The sequence below is a fragment of the Corapipo altera genome, unplaced genomic scaffold (assembly GCF_003945725.1).
Source record: "Corapipo altera isolate COAL_440 unplaced genomic scaffold, ASM394572v1 100, whole genome shotgun sequence".
NCBI classification, from domain to species: Eukaryota; Metazoa; Chordata; class Aves; order Passeriformes; family Pipridae; genus Corapipo; species Corapipo altera.
In genome coordinates this window covers 22162-41152 of record NW_020884952.1, presented here as the reverse complement: position 1 = coordinate 41152, position 18991 = coordinate 22162, and the positions used below count along the sequence as shown (strand labels likewise).

The following is an 18991-nucleotide window of genomic DNA, read 5'->3' as shown; positions in this document are numbered from 1 at the left end:
AACGTGATCACTGTGTTGTTGGGCTACTGATGTGGGGAACCACCTCCCCCTCAAAGAGCCCTTCTGGTGAGGAGCATTTCCCTGTGCCAGGACCTCTGCAAGCACCAGCCCTTTCCCTTGAGGCCAGAGGCCAGTTTAGCCAGAACAGAAACCTGTGTCTGAACAGAGCACTGGCCCTCAGCTTCCTGCAGCTCTGAACAGCCTGAGGGACAGCTTTGAGTTACAGATGTCAGCCAGAGCTGCCTCAACTAGAAACTGGACAGGTTTGAGCTGTTGTTTTGACAGTCTCCCTATGTACTAATGAAAGGAGCAGGAACCAACAGTGACAGCCTCCATTTGCTATGTGGGAGGGGAAGAGAAAAGGTTTACAGGGAAGTTGTATCGGGGATTTTCCTGCACAGGAGAAGGTACAGCACTGGATAACTTCCCTGGTGTCAGCAGGTTGGCTGTGGTGTCCCTGAACAACAGGGCAATGAGCTGTTACAGTACACGCTTGTGGGTCTGGATGCCTGGAGCTCTCCCACCCAGAGGTCCTCCCATCCAGAGCTCTCCCACCCAGAGGTATTCCCACCCAGAGGTACTCCCACTTGCTAAGCACATCATGAGAGGTCATTAAGAGCACAACTTGTTTAATTAGCACCAAGGAAAGAGAAACTGGCCCTTCTTCCCTGCTCAGGGCACAGCTGGCCCACAGCATGCTGGCACCTGCCAGCCTGGGCACAATCAGCAGGACAAGGGAGAGTGGTGGATGAGCATCCCTGCCTGGCAGTGCTGAGCACAAGGGCAGCTACACTCAGATCTGCATTCTCACTGCTGCTGACTGGGGCTGGTCAAACAGCAGTTGACAGATGTGTTTATAAATACACTGTAAAGGTGCAGCTATAACTTAGCCTGTAAGGCCAATGAGCTGAGGTCACACTTGCTGAAACTCATCTGAATGGAGGCTGGAACGGCTTCTGGGGAAGGATGGTGAGGAGCATTTTATAAATACTTAAGACCACGTAACTTAATGCAGCGAAGGAAATCCAAACCATCACAGCTGAATGCCATTTCACACTGTTCAACTCGAAGTGAAAGGAGGGGAGTGCCTCCTGGGGGACACCAGCCCTCACTGCCACCTGAGCTGTTCCAGCTCCCATTAGATACACTCCCCATTGCTAGTGACAGTGATTTCTAACTCACTAGCAATTCCACTGGGCCAGCTGGGAAATGGGGCAGTCAAATGTATCTTATGGAGAGTCTTTGAAATAAATTTTAAAATTCACTCAGGTACCTGCAGAGTTTGGCCACAGGTCTTGGTACAAACTGCACCCACAAAAGGTGTTCGTACTGCTGGTCACCTCTTTTACACATAATTATTTAATGGATATAGTTTGGGCACCACATTTGGCTGTTATTTCTTTCTTAATGTCACAAACAATCATGTTGTTGATTACCTCTTCGTATTTGTTATAATCTCTCCAGAGCTGCTCTATGTTTATCATTGGATTCACACAACCACGTTGGTAAACCCTACGGACAGCTGTTATCCTCTGGTTCTCTGCATAGGATCCTACTGCTTCTCTAAAGAGTGGGAGAGAAATTCATGTCAGGTCATCACTTGTGAACACCAGCATTACATCAACTGAGCTTAAAAAAAAAAAAAGTCTTTTAGAAGGTACTTACACGCCTTTCAAAAAATTGATGTAATCCACCCAGATCTACGTGAGAAAAAAATATTACATATAATGAATCCAATGTTCAGTTGTACTCGTTAAAAAATTAGAAATAAAATGTGCTTTGATCAAAAAAAAAAAAACATACCTGGTATGACATGATTTCCATGCCAATCTTATCCAGAGCAAAATCATATGCCTGAGCCATTTTTTCTCTGAGGAAAAGAACAAACCACAAAGACCATAGAGCAAGTGTTTAGTATTTAAAAAATTCTTTATTTAAAGAGTATTCTTTTGTGCAGCAAATTCTAACCAAACATTGAGGAATGAGAAATATCATTCAACAGTTGGCATTCAGATAGCTTTAAATTCTGTATTTAGGTTATGCTGGGGTTTTGCCTATTTGTTTTATTTAAGAAAATTATTTAAAACTATTGGTGGCAATCCAGCACAATAACAGCTCCTGGTCCACCCTCCCAAGTCAGTGGAAACCCATGTATACTATGAGAAGTTGAGAAGACAGAAAACAACTGCTCTCCAGACCTTCTTAGCTGACAGATGCACCCATGGTTTCTTTCTTTTTTTCCTTTTTCCCCTCAGATCTTTTTGCAATTATCCAGGAATACCAAAACTCTGGGGCAACTAGGATTAGCTCCCTTCTGCGGAAACTGATTTCTTGGTCCCCCAAATTCAAAGTATTTTCCTTCAGATTTAAAATGTTCAGAGAATTTCCTTGGTTAAGTTTCAACTATGAGTGTTTTTTCTCCCTACCACTTCTCTCCCAGTTTCCTTTACTCAAACATACTTCAGTACCTTATTACCTCCTTGACAAGATTACCAGGAAAAAGAGAAGAAAGTTAAATTGGATAAAAAGACTGGCGATGGGGGAGTGGGCATTGATACTTTTAAAACTGTTTCAAAACAGTCTTGTAAAATTAGAAAATCCTGCTTTTTCCCCTCTGTTAATGCATTACTTATCTTGCCAGTTATTGTGCAAAGAAATTATAGTGGGTTGGGGAAGAGAGATTTTATAGAGGCTGGAAGTTACTGATATTTTCTGAAACTCAGACCACAAACAAGCAAAATGTAGTAACTGAAAAGGGATGAAGATTAATACACCCCAAAATTCAGACACCCTGAATTTTATGCCTTTTTTTCTGCATTCCAAACCTTTTCTCTAAGGCCTGAACTGTCTCTTATTACTGGTCAAATACAGTACAGCTGGAATCAATGCTGAATTTTGTGGAGACTCTAAACAGGACACTGAGGGCAGGGACAACAAAAGCACCAATCCCATCTGCAGGGAACTGCCATGGATACACCAGCTACTCCCCTGCTCTTGTCCAGCCTTGTTATATGAATCCAGATTAAGGCAGCAATTTTACCCAGGAAACTCAGCTAAAGAAACTTTAAAGAAAATGTTTTCTAAATGCAGATTATACATCAAACCTCCAATACTCCACCAAAACATCCCCGGACAGATTTGTCACACAGGTTCCTCCCCACCCCCTAGTCAAAAATGAAGAAGAAATCCACCATAAAACTAGAATAATTCAGAGCAACTCTGTTAACTTACTTGTAACTAGGCAGCTTCCCCTTGGTTTCTCGTACATAGGAAAGGTAACATTTCCATAAATCAATGTGTAAAACCTTCATAAGGCATCGCTGAAATAACTGTTTAATACATCAAGAAGACGAGATCAGGATTCCAGATAGAGAAATTAGGTTTCTACTTTCAAAACTATACAGTGTGGATTAAAATAACCTTAGTAATTATGACTGAGTTTTATAAGAAAGAGTAAGTTAAACTACTCATTCTTTTGACTAAAGCATCTCTGTGCTATGCAAGGGAGCTGGAGAGAATTAAGCAGAAAAATCCCCGTGCACAATTCACTGATTACAGCTTATTATTATTATTATTGATTTGTTGTAGCAACGACAAATTAATTGTAATGATACTTTTTATCTGTGTCTTTGAATAGCACATTCAATGAGAGCTGTGGCTTTTTTCAATCTGATACAGCCCAGTCACAAGGTACTTTTTCTTGCTATAGAGATATATTACATATATTAATAGGACTCACCTTTTCCACTTTGTCATAATTTTTTGCTTTAATCTATAGGGAAGCAGAAAAAAACAAATCACTTAAGAAACTACTTTTGAATAGTAGGAATATATTCTTTATACAGTACTACAGCATTCCAATTTGTACTTTGGCTGCCTTGAACTAATTACACTGTAACAACACATAATGTTGCAAAAATATAATTAAACACACAAAAATCATGTACTTTGTATAGCTTTTGTAAAATTGGCAGGCTTTTTATTTTTATTTTTAATTCTTCACTTCCAAAATGTAGGTATCAGTAGGCAAAGTTGCTTTCCTGTATTCTGGTTTGAACAGCCAGACTTAGCCTCTAATGTCAAGATATTCTATTGCCTCCAGTGCATATATTGACTTATGTACCAAAGGTTCTAGATCAAGATTGAGTAAATTAAGGGTAAAACACCATATTTACAAAACTACTGGGTTAATAAAACTATTACACTTGAAAATTTATTTCTTAAACTACACGTTGCTATAATATGCTGATGCTGGATCAGGGAATAATAAACAAGGAGAACCTGTTTTTCCAGAGGTGCCCCAGCCCTGGTGCTCCCAGGAGGGACCAAACCACACTCACATCTCAGCACCAGTTTCATTCACACACCTCACACACCACAGGGGCAGAGGGTGAAACCCAGCAACCAACAGGCTGCCTTTCAGACAGGACAAAGAAAAGCACGAAACTGCTGAGGAGGACAGACTGGCATCCTTCATGTATTTATTAGCTCCAGTTACAGTGCCAGGTAATCTCTGGAGGCACACCCCGAAGAAACAAGGAAAATCAACACCAGCCTTTAGAAGATGCTTATCTTCGTTGAAGTAAAGAACTTTTTAATGAAATAAGGATTCATTATGCTGTGTTGCATTTGTAAGGCATCAAACCTCCCCTTTAAATCTCATTGCTCTTCATTTACTTAGAGGATTCCAGCTCAGCAGGAGCAGTTCCGAAAGCCTTTCTCTCCACTTCCCCAAGGATCGTGGTGGCAGGCAGCAAACAGCACCCTTCTGCACCAGGATTCATTATTTCACTTTACATCATTCCCACACTAAAGCACAACAGAATTTTTAATGGAAGCATTAAGAGACACCGACTGATGAGGAGGAGACCTAAAATAAGTAAGCCCTGCACTGCACCGTGCACTGCCTTTCCTGCCTCCCACTTCCTGAGTGTCTGTACTCCCACAACACCCCAGTCCCCAGAGCATTAACATTTCCCTCACTCCTGAACAAGATCAATTAAAAACAAGAGAACTTGAACACGTTTTGAAGAAAATCTTTAATGGCACACATGGCAGACTGGACCCTCATGTCAGTACCCCACTCCAACGGGAGCGGTATCCTGCCCAGCCTGAAAGACTTTCACAAAATCCAGGTCTGCAGAGAGTTAAGCTCAATTGTGTCCTGCACACACGAGTTTCACAGAGTCTTCCTGCAAACTATTCAGTTAAAAGACAGCTGACCAGAGAAATGACCAATTACAGACATAACGCTGCTGTGAAGTAACACTTCACTAAAATCCAGAGGCGGCATTTCTGGAGAACACCTCTAACCCCTGGCAACACACCCCGACCCCACACGCTCTCAGGGACGTGTCCACATCCTACTGCCACTTTCTCACAAACTTTTTGTGAGTTGAGCACATTCTTTCTGCCTTTAAAGAGCACTTCTAATAATTGCAGGGTTGTTGAGACAGAAGTTTTTTTGTGGACACGAATTAAGGAGCCTGACGCTGCTCTGCTTCCAGCTGAAGGAAAGTACATCCTTACATTTTAAATTTCTCATTCCTTTAGAGTCCAAAAGAAAAGGAAGACATCTCCCATTTTTACTTCATCCTTTTTTAACAGTAATTTTTCAGGTTCCTCAGCACATCTTACAATATGATGAAAAGGATTCAAGTCTCACTAAAGAGAAGGAGCTCCCAGTCCATGCCTCCCACATCTGGCAATCTCCTTCTTCCATCCTTGGTCAGCAAGTCAAAAAGAACAAATGAACCTTGGTTTGTACATCTTAGCACACAGCACAGCTGCCTGCACCTTTTTTCCCTTGTACTTAACTCAATAAAGCCTTCATCAGGATGTGCAGAATTAATTTGTTTTTAACAGAGTGAGACGGGAGATAGCACGAATTCTTTTTTTTTTAGTGAAAATTAAATAAAATTAATTCACGGCTTTGTCACCGACAAAAGGCATCACACCTTGTAGTTATTCAGGAACAAGATGAAAAATAATTCTTAGAAGCTCAGAATGAAAAGCTGTAAGCAGGCAGAGCAAAAATGAGTGTAGCCAAGTAAACAGTGCCACACACGCCAAGACAATTCCTAAATGAAGCTGGGAATGCTCTCTGCCTGCTCAGCACTTCCCTTTGCTCCTCCAATACCCAAAAGCTCAGTGACAACCATTACTCAGCAGAAGTGAACTGCAGTGACCTCAGTAATTGCATCCAGCATCAGGTCATCCCATTTGCTTATAGAGCAACTTTATTAGTGCCCTGGCAGCACTGTCACCAGGCAACAAAACACAGAGCACAAGGAATACATATCCACTGGACTGCATGCACCTCCCATAACCAAACACCTTGAAAAGTTATTTTGCTAAGAAAAGGAGGTATATTCTTCATTTGCATGTGTTATGACTCAAAGCTAAGTGTTTTCTATGTGAATTATCAGGCACATTCCTGTTACGTTTCTTGTTTTTCCTATTAGACACAGGAATAGGCAATGATTAGATGTGGAAAAGCATAAAGAATTGACATTATACTGTAATTTTGTCCTTAAAAGACAAACATTAAGTGAACTATAGAGATGTTTACAGCAGATTATCCTTTCATTTCTAAGGCTGCCTGGATTCCTATTCTGATTTCTTTAATTGAGGAGGCCGGTGTTACCCTCACAGAGGTTGACAAAGGAGTGGCTCCACCACAAGTCCACCTCCTATTCAATGAGCTGAGACACTGCAATTCCAAGGTAAAATCCATACAGATGAGTGTCTCCCCTCCATCCCTGAAAACTACACAAATGCCACCTTGTCTGACCAGCCATACTTGGACACTGCTGTGATAAAACACACTTGACCCTGCCTTCCTCTGCCTGTGGCAATGAGAAATTCTGCCCCTATTGCTGAAAGAGTAACTTTAAATTTGATGCTCTAATAGGAAATTTAAGTCACTACTGTATCAGCTTTGTACAAGGTGAATTCATAGTAAGTCAAATTTCTTCCCAGAATATATAATGTAATTCCCCATAATGAGCTTCACCAACATTCAAAGGCAAAACTTAATCCATAGATTACATAGCACTTCACCCTTTTTAATAAACCACTTATGATTGTGCAAGGCATGTGATTTTATTAATCTAGGGACATAAAACTCTTTGTAGTTGCCTGGCAACATACAACACAAGCCTAAAAAGTATCCCAGTTTTGTTTTAACCTTTTCGGTGTTTCTTGCTTTCCATCAAGCTCCTAAGGAAGCAAAGTTAGTCTGTGGTAATTAAGGACCAGCATGGCTTTTTCTGTCATCCATTTCCATATCCCAACTCCATCTTCCTTTTTTTTCAATGGTTATTTTCCAGGGAAAAAAATTTGTTTCTCAAGCATAAAAATCTAACACTCCCTTTATCCACTGCCTCCAGCTCTCCCCTTGGTGAGGTAGATCCTCTTGCTCTCTACCCACTGCCCCTGCACTACCCAGGGTTTTTTTGTGCTTTTTTTGGAAGAGGGACCTGAAGAGAAACACTGTGCACCCCTGGCAGACTGCACCAGCTGACAAAGGGACAGGTTGGGAGAGAAGGAAACGCCACAGCTGTGCAGGTGATAACTTCCTGAGAATTTTCCTGAAATCTGGATTTGTTATCAATACTAACATGTATGCACCATCCTTAACGTTAGCTGGGGGTTTTTTTGCTTGTTTGTTTTGAAAAACACATATACAACATATGTTTCAGGGTACAAAATTACAACCAGATCCTACACATACGTATTTGGAAGTATTGCTCTTGTTTATTAGCTGAAGGGAACTCGCTGTGAAAGACCTATATTCATTGGCAGTTAGATGGTTAGGTATTAGACAAATAAAAGTTAACATTTTAAAAATAAAATCAGACTACCCAAAATCTATCATGACTGAACCCATTTGCTTTTTCTTTTTTTATATCTTGACTGCTAGAGGAAAAGAGTCAACTCCCAACCTCGAGCACAGTGGGATGTAATTTCCATCTCTACCAGGACAGAACTGTGAGTGTAATCAAATACACTCACATTTCTCTACCTGTTTCCAAAATACAGGCTAGGGCTGGCTGGAGAGATGCTCCCACTTTACTTGCAGAATAAATACAGCTTGGACCACAGCAGTTCAAACTTCTGAGACTGCCTGAAAGAAATGTCACCTTTGAAAGGATGGAGAGATGCTGATTCTCTGTTCTATCTTTAGCACATTTGGCCTTTTGCTATTTGCTGAGGCTCCCAGTCAGTGACTAATTTTGTGAGCACTTAACGTGACAAATTTGCTTCCCTACAGGTCAAGTAACAGCAATTAGCCTTGCAAATAACAAACCAAGTTCTGATAAAGGTAAAATGCAGGACTAACACTGCACTTCCACGTGGTCATTAACCCAGCGAGGCTGGATTATAACTGTCTAAATAACTGTATGTAAAACTTATCTAACATATGCCCAACAAAGCACATATTTCATTTGTGCAAGATATTCCAGGGCTTAAGCAATGAAATGCTTTATTTTAAAGCCTAAGCATATAATTGTAGATGCAGTTTCTGTAATATATTGTTTTACTACAATCTGTACCAGCTAAGGATGGAATGATTCTGTAGTCTTCATTTGGAGTTTTAATATTCCCTGTGAATACAGCTTTTATTTTGCTATTAGTAAAGCCTGCAAGGAAGAGGCAGGCAAGAAGTACACTGACTATGGGAAAACTCGTTTTCTCAAAAGGCAGTAAGATGAGATTCTACGTGTTTTCGTTCAGAACAGTGTAATGTCTCACATGCACATGGTTATGTGTCTCAATTTCAAAGTCTGCCATAAAATGGGATTTGAAAAGTTCCTTAAAATTATTCTAAATTAAATGTCTCCAACTACTATTACAAGTATTATTTCTAGAGCTTCCTGAACCATGGTATTACACCAAAATTTAAAAGTCATGTTGTTTACAGTAGATACATCATCAGTTGGAAAACAGGTTTCAGTCACAGCTGCCAAAAACATAGCTATAATGTAGAGGGGGAGAAAGACCCACTATTGTGCAATCCTTTTTTGAGGAAACCTAAGAATAGAGTATTTCAGGTGGAAGGAACCTACACTGGTCACCTTGTCCAACTGCCTGACCACTACAGGGCTGACCAAAAGCTCAAGCCTGTTGTTAAGGGCACTGCCCAAATGACACTTAAACACCAACAGGTTTGGGGCATCAACCACGTTTCCAGGAAGCCAGTCCCAGTGTCTGACCACTGTGATCTTCCTGATCACAATCATCTTTTAGGTTTCACAGTTGTCTCCTGATTACCAAAAGAGTGGTCTGTGACATACACTATCGTATATTCATAGTTACATATACTCTCAATTTGCTCACAGTATTTAGGAATAAATTTTACAGTAACTAAGATTATTGGTTCTGCTAATGAACAGAACCTGTAATTCTGCAAATCCAATTACCAGTTAATATCCTGCCTCAAGAACAGGCACCTCCTGAGCAGCTAGTGAAAAAGGTAACTTTTTATAGCAAAATTCTGAGCCACATTACCATTTTCAATAGTAAAAGGCGGTCATGTCTACAGGTAAAGTGGTAACTAGTAAATGAAGGACAGCAGTTCTCATAAGAAGCCAAGTTGCAGTGGGAAATGGGGACCAGTGGCAGAGCCAGAGAGAGCTGCTGCATGGACAGCCAGTAACAGGTAAGGCTGTTCCTCTGAACTTCTTGAAAATTGTCTTTACAGCCTCATCACCCCAAACTTTTAATGACCTTCAGGAACATTAAACAAAGCTCACCAGGTTAACACACTCTACCCACATTTCCCCTCCCAGAGGCAGCAGCCTAAGAGAGATCACTGCATGAACTTCTCCACCACCTGACTAATTATATACACAAAGAAAAAAAACAGGCACGCCTGAAGACTTGACTATTTTCAATACTGTGAGCATAGAACTAGATTTATCTGGAAGTGTGGGGAAAAAAGAGACCCAGCTGCACCTGCCTGGGGGTGGCAAGGGAGCAGCTCAGAGTAGAAGTCTTTAGAAAAGAGTACAAAAGAACCTGTGAAATGCGACTCTGCAGGCAGAGCAACATGACCCAGTTAAAGCAGTGTTAAGAGTCATTCTTAATTTAAAAAACCTATGTAAAGAAGTAATTACCAGTTGAAAAAACCTGCAAGTGGAAGGTGTCTTTTTCTATTAAACTAAAAAACCCAGTACCTTTAATTTTCAGACGTATCAGGAAAGATACCAATCCCTACAAATATGTGAATAGAATATCCTAAGGTATGAGCAAACTGTCTGCTTTCTACAAGTGCAGCAATACAAGCACTGAGAATCTGGACAAACTCCCTGAACAAACTTACAGTAAGCATTGATCTAGAAGTGATGAAAGACTGATGATGCATTGCAACAAAGAAACTTAACTTTGCTACTAACAATATAGTGTGGGATATTTAAGAAGTACCTACTCCATCTAATTCCTAAGTATCTACTCCAGTGTAAAGAACAAGGACTGCATTAACAAATCAGAGAGCTCAGAGACAGAGCTACTAAATACAGTTTCTGTGCTTCAGTTTATATCTTAGTGCAATTGGAGTAATTTTCACATACCAATAAATCTTCAGGACATCTGACCCTACTCCCTCACAAAAAATGCTGCCTCTTAGTCCTGCAATGAGGGCCTTCCTTCCTGTTAATCTTTGAAAAGCATGCAAAACTTCCAGGCACCACTATCAAGAGACCAGACAGAGGCTGTACAGAGAAATACTTATTTATATTTATAGGCAGCCTGAAAAAAAACTCGGGGTGACAAAACTACGAAGTGATTTTTCCAGTTGGAGAATGAGACTGAATTGCAATCACTGATTCGCTCCCTACCTCACTGATTTCTGACGTCACATACACCTCTTTCCTTTGTCTTCAATCTGGATTATAAAAACAAAGAAGCAATTTTTTCAAGTGCATTTTCTCTTCCTTCCTATCTATGGCATTCTACTGCTATCTTGTCTCATTTTGCTTAAGTGTATTACTTCCTTTCCGAAACACTCTTTCAGGAAAAAAAAGGCAGATTTGCAGTTCTGCCAAAACACCAAAGCCATCTGTTATTACTTGCATTGCTATTCTCCTTCCTGACACACTGAGCCCCATTATTCCAAACATCTCTTGTGAACTGATTATAATTTGAGTGAAGCTGCAGGAACAGCCCTTTTCAGGTTATGACGAAAAGCACACTATGTTCTTCAAAAAAGAAGACAGACAACTTCACTTATCTGTTACTTCATCACCCTACACATCTGACATTTAAAAATTGCCTAGAAATTGAGGGTGAAGAAGAGAACTGCTCCATGTCTAGGTTTTCTTTCCCTATGAGTACTGCCTCAGTCTCCTGAACTGGCTGCTCTCTGCTCTGCTGGGTGAAGCTCACAGATGCACAGCTCATATAAAGCAGCAGCACTACCAGCTTTTCTTCCTTGCTCTACTTCTAACCATTCTTTAATATATGCTCCAAATTAGGAAAACTATGACCTTTTTTATTTAGGCAGTTTATCCATTATCAAATTCAGTATAATATTAGCTGTATGAAGTAGTTTACATATGCTGAGCATCCACTCCTTTCTACTTTATACCCAGATTCTCGATTTGTCCACAGATCTCATTTTAATGAAAAGTCAATTTTTAAGCTGCCATGTGGCTTGTCATTTCCTTTTCAATGTCACACTCCCTTTAAGCCACAGCAGAAAACATCCCTCTACACCCACACCCCTGCAAACTACCTTGCTTCCTTCCCAACTTTAGCATTTGGGTTCTTCCTATGCACTTTAGTCCACCTCTGCTTCTCATTCCTGCTTCTCAAGGTCTTTTGTATTTTACAGAAGCAGTGGGAGGTTTTAAGATGTGTTTTCAGATGTCTAACATAAACAGACCTACTGGGATCCTTTGCAATTCTCAGGAAGTGTGCCACTTCACAAAGCAGCAGTGCTTTTTCTCCCAGAACCCATTTTATACTGTTTAACTCTCAAACTACAGGACTCAAAAGCACATACAGCACCCACAGATTGCAAGAGACATGACAAAATGCAACGAGATAAATGAAAGACTTGCTGGCTTATCTGTTGGCCAGATCATTAAAGTTAAAAAGTTAAATTAAGAGGGAAGCCTAAAGCCAATGTACTTGGTCCACCTCCTCGGGCTAGAGATCCCTAATTGGTGAACTCAGATAAATGACACTGTTTGTCTGCCTCAACCCCCTTTCATGAACAAACAGTCCCTCAGCAGGGGCAATGCAATTGGACATTTGCACTCCTCTACTCCTTTTTTTCCAGCTACATTTAGTGTCTTGCACAAGGTAGGCAGCCTGAGGAGCACAGACACACTGCAGTCTGCCAGTGAGGAATTACCCCATAACCCAACCTAAAAACTCCTTGCAACCCTAAGACCTTAAAAAACAAGGCAGGGATCAGACCACTGCAACAGATTACCAGTCATAAATGGGCTCTGAGGCATCACCACCTGAGGGAAAAATAAAACCAGTTGTTCCACTACACAGATCTCACACCTTACAAGGCTCTAACTTAAAATCCAATTTATTAAGGCTCTAAATTTAAAATGATCCTTTTCACTTCTATCAGAAATCAGTGTTCATTACAGTAACACAGAGCTATTAGAAAAATCATTCCTCCTTGCACTTTGCTATTCTCAATATACATCAGAAAGAGTAAGAAAGCAAAATTTGTTAAGAAGTGGCAATTTACTATTTAATTTGAGGTTATAGCTTGGGAAAATAGGGTATTTTAGGGTGCGTTAAGTTCCCCATTAGGTTTATAGTTTGATCATTTCTCACTATACCCATCACACCTACAATTTTGATACATTCTTTTCAAATATGCTTGCATAAAAGGCCAGAAAAGAATAAGTTAAATACCCATAATTTTTTCACACTGTCAATTATGGTATTTCAGGAAATTTGTTTCAGTAAAATATAGTTATCAAATAATAATAATTATTTTATGGAAGTTTTTAAGAAGTCTCTGTTCATTCACCAAGAATCTACGTTAATAATACACCCAAATGATTTAGAATTTCGGAGATCTTACTTTTTAAAGGGATCCTTGAATATTTGCTTTTTAAAAAAGCAACACGTCTACAAGGCAGAGGTCCCTTAAATGGTCTCTATACTGACTTAGCAAAAAGGGCTAAAAGCCCAAATGAACACATTAGGACCAGATGGAACTGCTGCTCTTTTGAGTGCTCGAATTCATTCACAGACCATGCATTAATGCCTCTCATTTTCCAGCATGGTGTTGGTCTACTAAAAGCTCTCCTCAAAACAAAGACACCCAAACAAGCAATTCTCCTCAGGAAAAGGAACACAGGTGGCTCAAAGAGTAAAAAATGGTACCAGAAGATGTAAATATCATGCAGCATAATCTTCTTACTCCTGTCATATTAGCACAAGACCAGTTTGGCCTGTTAGCAGGTGACAAATTGTTCTTAACTCTTTGTCTCTGCAACTAGAATGTCAAGAGCAGTTTTCCAATCATTTGTGGCAAAAATGGCCCAAAGAATGGCTCTCAGAAACCATCAGACTGATCCTGAGTTCCAAAGGTGCCTGGGGGCTCTCATGTCGCACCACAGGAAACCAGGAACCAGAAACCTCCAAGTAAATAGTGCAGATTAATGCTCAGGCACAAGTAATTCTCTGCAACTGCATCTCAGCATCGATATGCAGTTGACAAGGTGTATATTCCATTACAAAATAAACCTTACTAAAGGTAAACCGAACCCAAACTGAGCACACTTTAACTGCAATGCTACAAAAATAATCTTAGGGAGGGATGTGGTTCCTGGTTTTGCCATGGATTTTCCAGGAGGTCATGAAGAAACATTTATTAAGTCAATAATTTACTAAACTGGGATAATAATCTGCTTCAGATAATGATTGAGCTGCTTTTGTTTTACAGCAGTGAGGCACTCCTGCTGAAATTCCGGAAATAACCATATTTTTCTAACACTGGCGGCTGCCCTAAATCAAAAATCCTTCTGCCAGAAATCAAGGAAATTCTCTACTGTGTCTTTTATGAGAATGCATATTTTTACTCATAGTTACTGAAAGACTGTATTTGAAAAGTCAATTACAGAATTAAACACTCAGATTTCTGCTTTTTGGCAACAAAGAGAAAACAAAACTCATTAGAAAAGTAGCATTTAGTGGTAAGAATTAATAGTTTCCTTCAAGATATGAGTTTTATTGCAGGGTTTTCTCAATATCTAGTTACCAAGTCTGGACTGATCACCAACAACCTAATCTGAAACCACATGAACAATGCAAATATTTTTGGTTAAAGACTTAATCCAAAAACATTTAGGTGCATAGGCTCTGCACAACTACACTGGCTCCTCTGCTTCCAGAATATTTGAATTTGAGTGCAATTACTATCCTAGCTAATGAGACTGCTTAGTACATTAAAAAAAAAAAACAAAACAGGTTTCTAGAAGATTTAAATGCTATACTGCTTTTCCCCATTTAAACACTGTATAAGTAGTTTTTAAAGTGGCTTCCCCTTCTCCTTCTCCTTTAAACTTCAGCTTCATGCCCTGCTGGGCTTCCATCTGTGGGAACAGTCTCACTTCATAAAACAGAGTCAAGACAAAAATATATGTACAGCTATTTTTAAGTCTGTCTGAGTTGACAGTAGTGCTTAGATAACATTAAATGACATTACACTTGAATAATTGGCTACACAGAGATGCACTGAAGTTGGAAAATAAAACCACAGATCACACATTCCCATGCTTTAGAAATGAAAGCTATGTAGGTGACACTGCTGCTGAAAGGAGAGAGGGGTTAGCTCTACACTGACATCTAATTTTACAGGTCAGCTCAAAATAACTTACACTTTATGTGAGGTTGGTTTGTGTTTGTGGGTTTTTTATACACTCCACGCAATTAGAATTGTAAGATTAAACCCCATTTGAGACAGCTGTACTTCTAAGATAAAAGACTTGCACAGACAATTCATTATGTTGTTCCTATTTGAAATTCATTGGTTAGCAGAGAGAAGAGCTGTTCTTCTGAGGCCAGGTTTCAATGTAACAAAGATCCCATGTGCTATCATTCATTTCACATGCAGCCTTGGTAGGTGCATTTGCAGCTTATTTCACATCTTAGGGGAAAGATGAAATGTGGAAGCATGTCATAAAAGCAGAATAGAAACTCACAGCCCTTGTAGCCTGCACAAGAGCGAGATGGAATACAGTGGAATTCCCAGTTTCCTCCCACCTCCCTCTTCCCTCTCTCCATCTAAAGAAATACCAGGAGTTAGGGTCATGTATTTCAGCTAAAGATTCTGATTTGGGGGTAGTGAAAAGACACTGGCAAAGGCAAACCTCTAGACCAGCCAAAGAAAGGTTAGCCCTGACCCATATACTATAAAGAACACCCTGCTCATGACCAGATATGTGCTACTGTTACGAACACCTGCACAGAACTAACAAATACCACTGGTAGTTCTGTTCCCCTGTGCTAGAGAGCACTCAGAACAATTAGTTTCTTTTCAGTGAAGCCCTGTGTGGTACTAATCATCCCTTTTCACGGTGAAAAGTGTGTTTTCTTCTACATCCACCCACCACCAAGTGCTGTCCATGCAGAACGAGGCATATTCTAGGCAACTGCTGTTTTGAGACAGCAGAGATTCAGTTTGATATTTCTTTCCCCTCTCCCTCTAACTGAGCATTTTGTGGCTTTTCTGCTGTAGCTGAAGATTCAGAAACCCATGGCAAAGCATTCTAAAAGTTCCTGTAGAAAACAGCCTCTTTATGGCAGACAGAGAGCATGTAATTATTTGATTTGGACTGTGAGGACTTGACTTTAACTGCCAGGCTAGGTGGAATGTTATGTAAATACAGAATATATTGAGACAGCATTTGCATTAAAGAATGCTGCAAAATGATTGCAAAAAAAGTTTAAAATGTTAAAAATGGTATGCAGGCTCTCGACGAACTTCTTACATTTAATTTGCATAAGAGAACAGGAGGGATCTCAGAAACACTAAAATAGCCCTTTCTGTTATATTTTTGCTGCTTTAAGCCAAGAGCAGCACTTGGTCTGATGTAAAGACGCCAAGCACACAACACCAAACTGCTCTGTAAAACTGACATGTAACTAGCACAGCATCTCAACTGATAATCCCCACCACTGGCAGAAAATATTAAACATAAAACAGAGAACCTCTACCAAAACACAACGTAAACCACCTAAACTGAGAAAATGAGGCTCACAGCAAGGCTCTCAAGAAAAGATGAAAAGTCCCCCATGTTAGTGTTGGAAGACAACAGTGTTTGACTTGGTTTTGGTGCGTGTTGAGTGGTGACCCAGTTGAAGCATCACTACAAAACCCCTGTGATTGAATCAGCCAGCACTTGAGAACTGATTTCAAATATTGATTGCAGCAGGAAACTCTGCACACGGGTGAAAAAAAGTCACGGTCCAGATGCCAGTTCTTAGCACCTCTGCCAGCCTGGGAGGAAGGCAAACACAGCCAACACTACTGAGTTCAAGTAACTGGTGCAACTGAGCAGTTGGGTAACATTTCTTTGCATTAGAGGCACCAAATACACTCCAAGAGCAATGAAAAATGTTTTGACTATGAAGCTTTTGCAGAATTCTGTCATGCAGGCTAATCAGACCTCATCAGTAGAGTCTTCCTTTGATTCAGACCAAATATCAGCTAGAATTATCAAACCTAATTATTTAGAAACACCCGTATTTTTCTGATTAGTAAATTAAAAACCCCACGGATTGACCTTATTCACAACTTTTCTAGGGCTAAACCCAAATTTTAGGAACATTAAAATAACAAATAAACATGTGATATCTAATTTCATGCTTTTTTTTGTTAAGTAGTTGAGATTTCTTATGCAACAGTAATTTTTTAACAGCTAAGACTACTAGCACAAAACTTACCTCCACCTGCTTAGTGCCAGAAAAATATTTCTGCTGAATTCAAGTCTGTCTGCTAAAGTTCCACAGTACTTCCCTTTTAAACCCATTTTGAACACACACAAAAAAGCATGTGCTATGTAATTTCTGAGTATTAATCAAATTGAATCAAAAAAATAAAAAAAAAAAACCCAAAACCCAAAAAACCTGAACCCTGAATTCTATTTAGTCACAGTTTACATGGGAGAAATTAAAGTTTTATCTTTCAAGGATAAACCAGACTGTCTGCTTCCTGCTCAGGGTTACCAGCACTGACAGTTTACCAAGGGCAAATACTATGGAATATTCTGAGGTATTTGCCCATCCTGCTCAAGTACTCCTGTGCAGAATTTCAATTGATGTAAGTTTATTGGTAACATTTCCCTGAGGAATTCTAGCTAGTGGGGCAACAACAATGGGCAAGTAACATATACTTACCGGGGCAGCAATTTATTTTTTAGGGGATGGAGCAGGGATGGGGACCCTGCTCTGTATTAAACATGTTAACTTGCATACACAGCATTTTTTCAGGCAACTTGGATGAAAAAGCCATGCATTTGGGACTATGTTAAGAGTGCATTTTTAGAAAGGAAAGCTCAGTAGCTCACAGGGTTTTCAGAGGCACCTACGTGTACTGTTTAACATTTATCCCAGTCTATTTACAACCGGCCCACTTGCAACTTCACATTTTTCATTATAAATTAACTGTTCTTTCTTCTAGTCACCTTTCACATAGCATCAGTCATCATCACCATGATGTGCAAATTTAGCACAATCTTACAGTTAGGCAGAACTCACAATTCCCAAACCACGGTCAGCCAGGACTAGAATGACAAAACCCCCCTAATGAAACGAAACCTGCTCGACCAAGGCTCTCAGTGTAGGGCCTTCCATTCAAATCTGGTATGAAGGATGTGTTTCCTCATGGATGAACCTGTCAGCACTGTCAGTTTAGGCAGGTAGACTGTAACTAAAACTATTAGTTACTCCAACGTCATGGAAAATCTGGGGAAAGGGGTCAATTGGCAGAGCTGATGGAAGGAAACTGCAATCTGAGCTTCCACCAGCAAATGTGTTACAAAAGCAATTTTTTGCAAACTTATTCACTGACACTCATCTTCAACTTGCATTAATTGCACGTGAGAAGTGCAGAACACCTTTCAGTAGATGCAAGCCTACATATACTAAATTACCACCACTCCAGTGTCTGCAGTATTAACATCAATGACAGGACTTCTTTTACCTCAAACTCCAGCATGATATAATGTGATCTTCTAAGTGTTGTCATACAATGCAAAGGAGTAAACTATGGAGACTAACCAAACCAAGTTCCAGGGAAAGTTTAAAGGAAACTAATTCAGAACTGCTTCCACAATATCCTGCATATCACAGGCTGCTAAATGTGTTTGCATGCTTTACAAATGCAACACCATTGCAATCTCACCAGCAGCTATTCAGTTGCAAAAGCATAATTGGTTAAGAGCACCAGATTTCTTCTGCAACAATTAGGATGCTAAAAAGTTTGTCACGGGGTTAGTTTTACATTTCTTTTAAAAATAAAATCAGGAAAGTTACAGAAGGACGTCAAAAAGTTCATTATTTCATTACTAGGGAATCTCCCCCCACTCCACTCGCTGCCCCATCAAAAATGGTCAGTACAATTCTGACACTTCAAGAAAATGTCTGAGCTGTCCCATCACAGCCTCCTGGGACCTCCTCGTCATCTGAAAGGGGAACTGCAAGTGCCCATTGAAAGACATGGCCCAGAGCAATACCTGAGAGCCCACAATCCTCACACCAAATATACTTCTACATCTGCCCACAAAAGACACACAAAAATAGTATTTTGATGGGTAGGGAGGAATGGAGAAAATGCAGGCCAATACTGGGTTCAAGACAACAAAAATAGAAATGAAATCTAGCTCTGTCTTTCCCACTCCTTTACATACAGCATCAAGTCATGTTTTTGCACTCAGGCTGAAGCTGCACATAATAAAATTCTTTTCATTGTTATTTTAAATATATTCTAAACAACTTATTTTTCTAAGTA

The 18991-nt window shown here is 39.9% G+C and overlaps 1 protein-coding gene across 1 annotated transcript in view; it reads right to left on the bottom strand.

Moving 5' to 3' along the window:
- The window catches only part of CSTF3 (cleavage stimulation factor subunit 3), a 48460-nt gene that overhangs the window by 12664 nt on the left and 16805 nt on the right, over positions 1-18991 (bottom strand). The window contains exons 4-8 of the mRNA XM_027663350.1: positions 3740-3772; positions 3232-3329; positions 1804-1870; positions 1666-1700; positions 1437-1563 (exon numbers count right to left, since the gene is read on the bottom strand). Of these exons, the coding sequence (XP_027519151.1) occupies positions 1437-1563; positions 1666-1700; positions 1804-1870; positions 3232-3329; positions 3740-3772 (360 nt within the window). The remainder of the gene's footprint in view (positions 1-1436; positions 1564-1665; positions 1701-1803; positions 1871-3231; positions 3330-3739; positions 3773-18991) is intronic.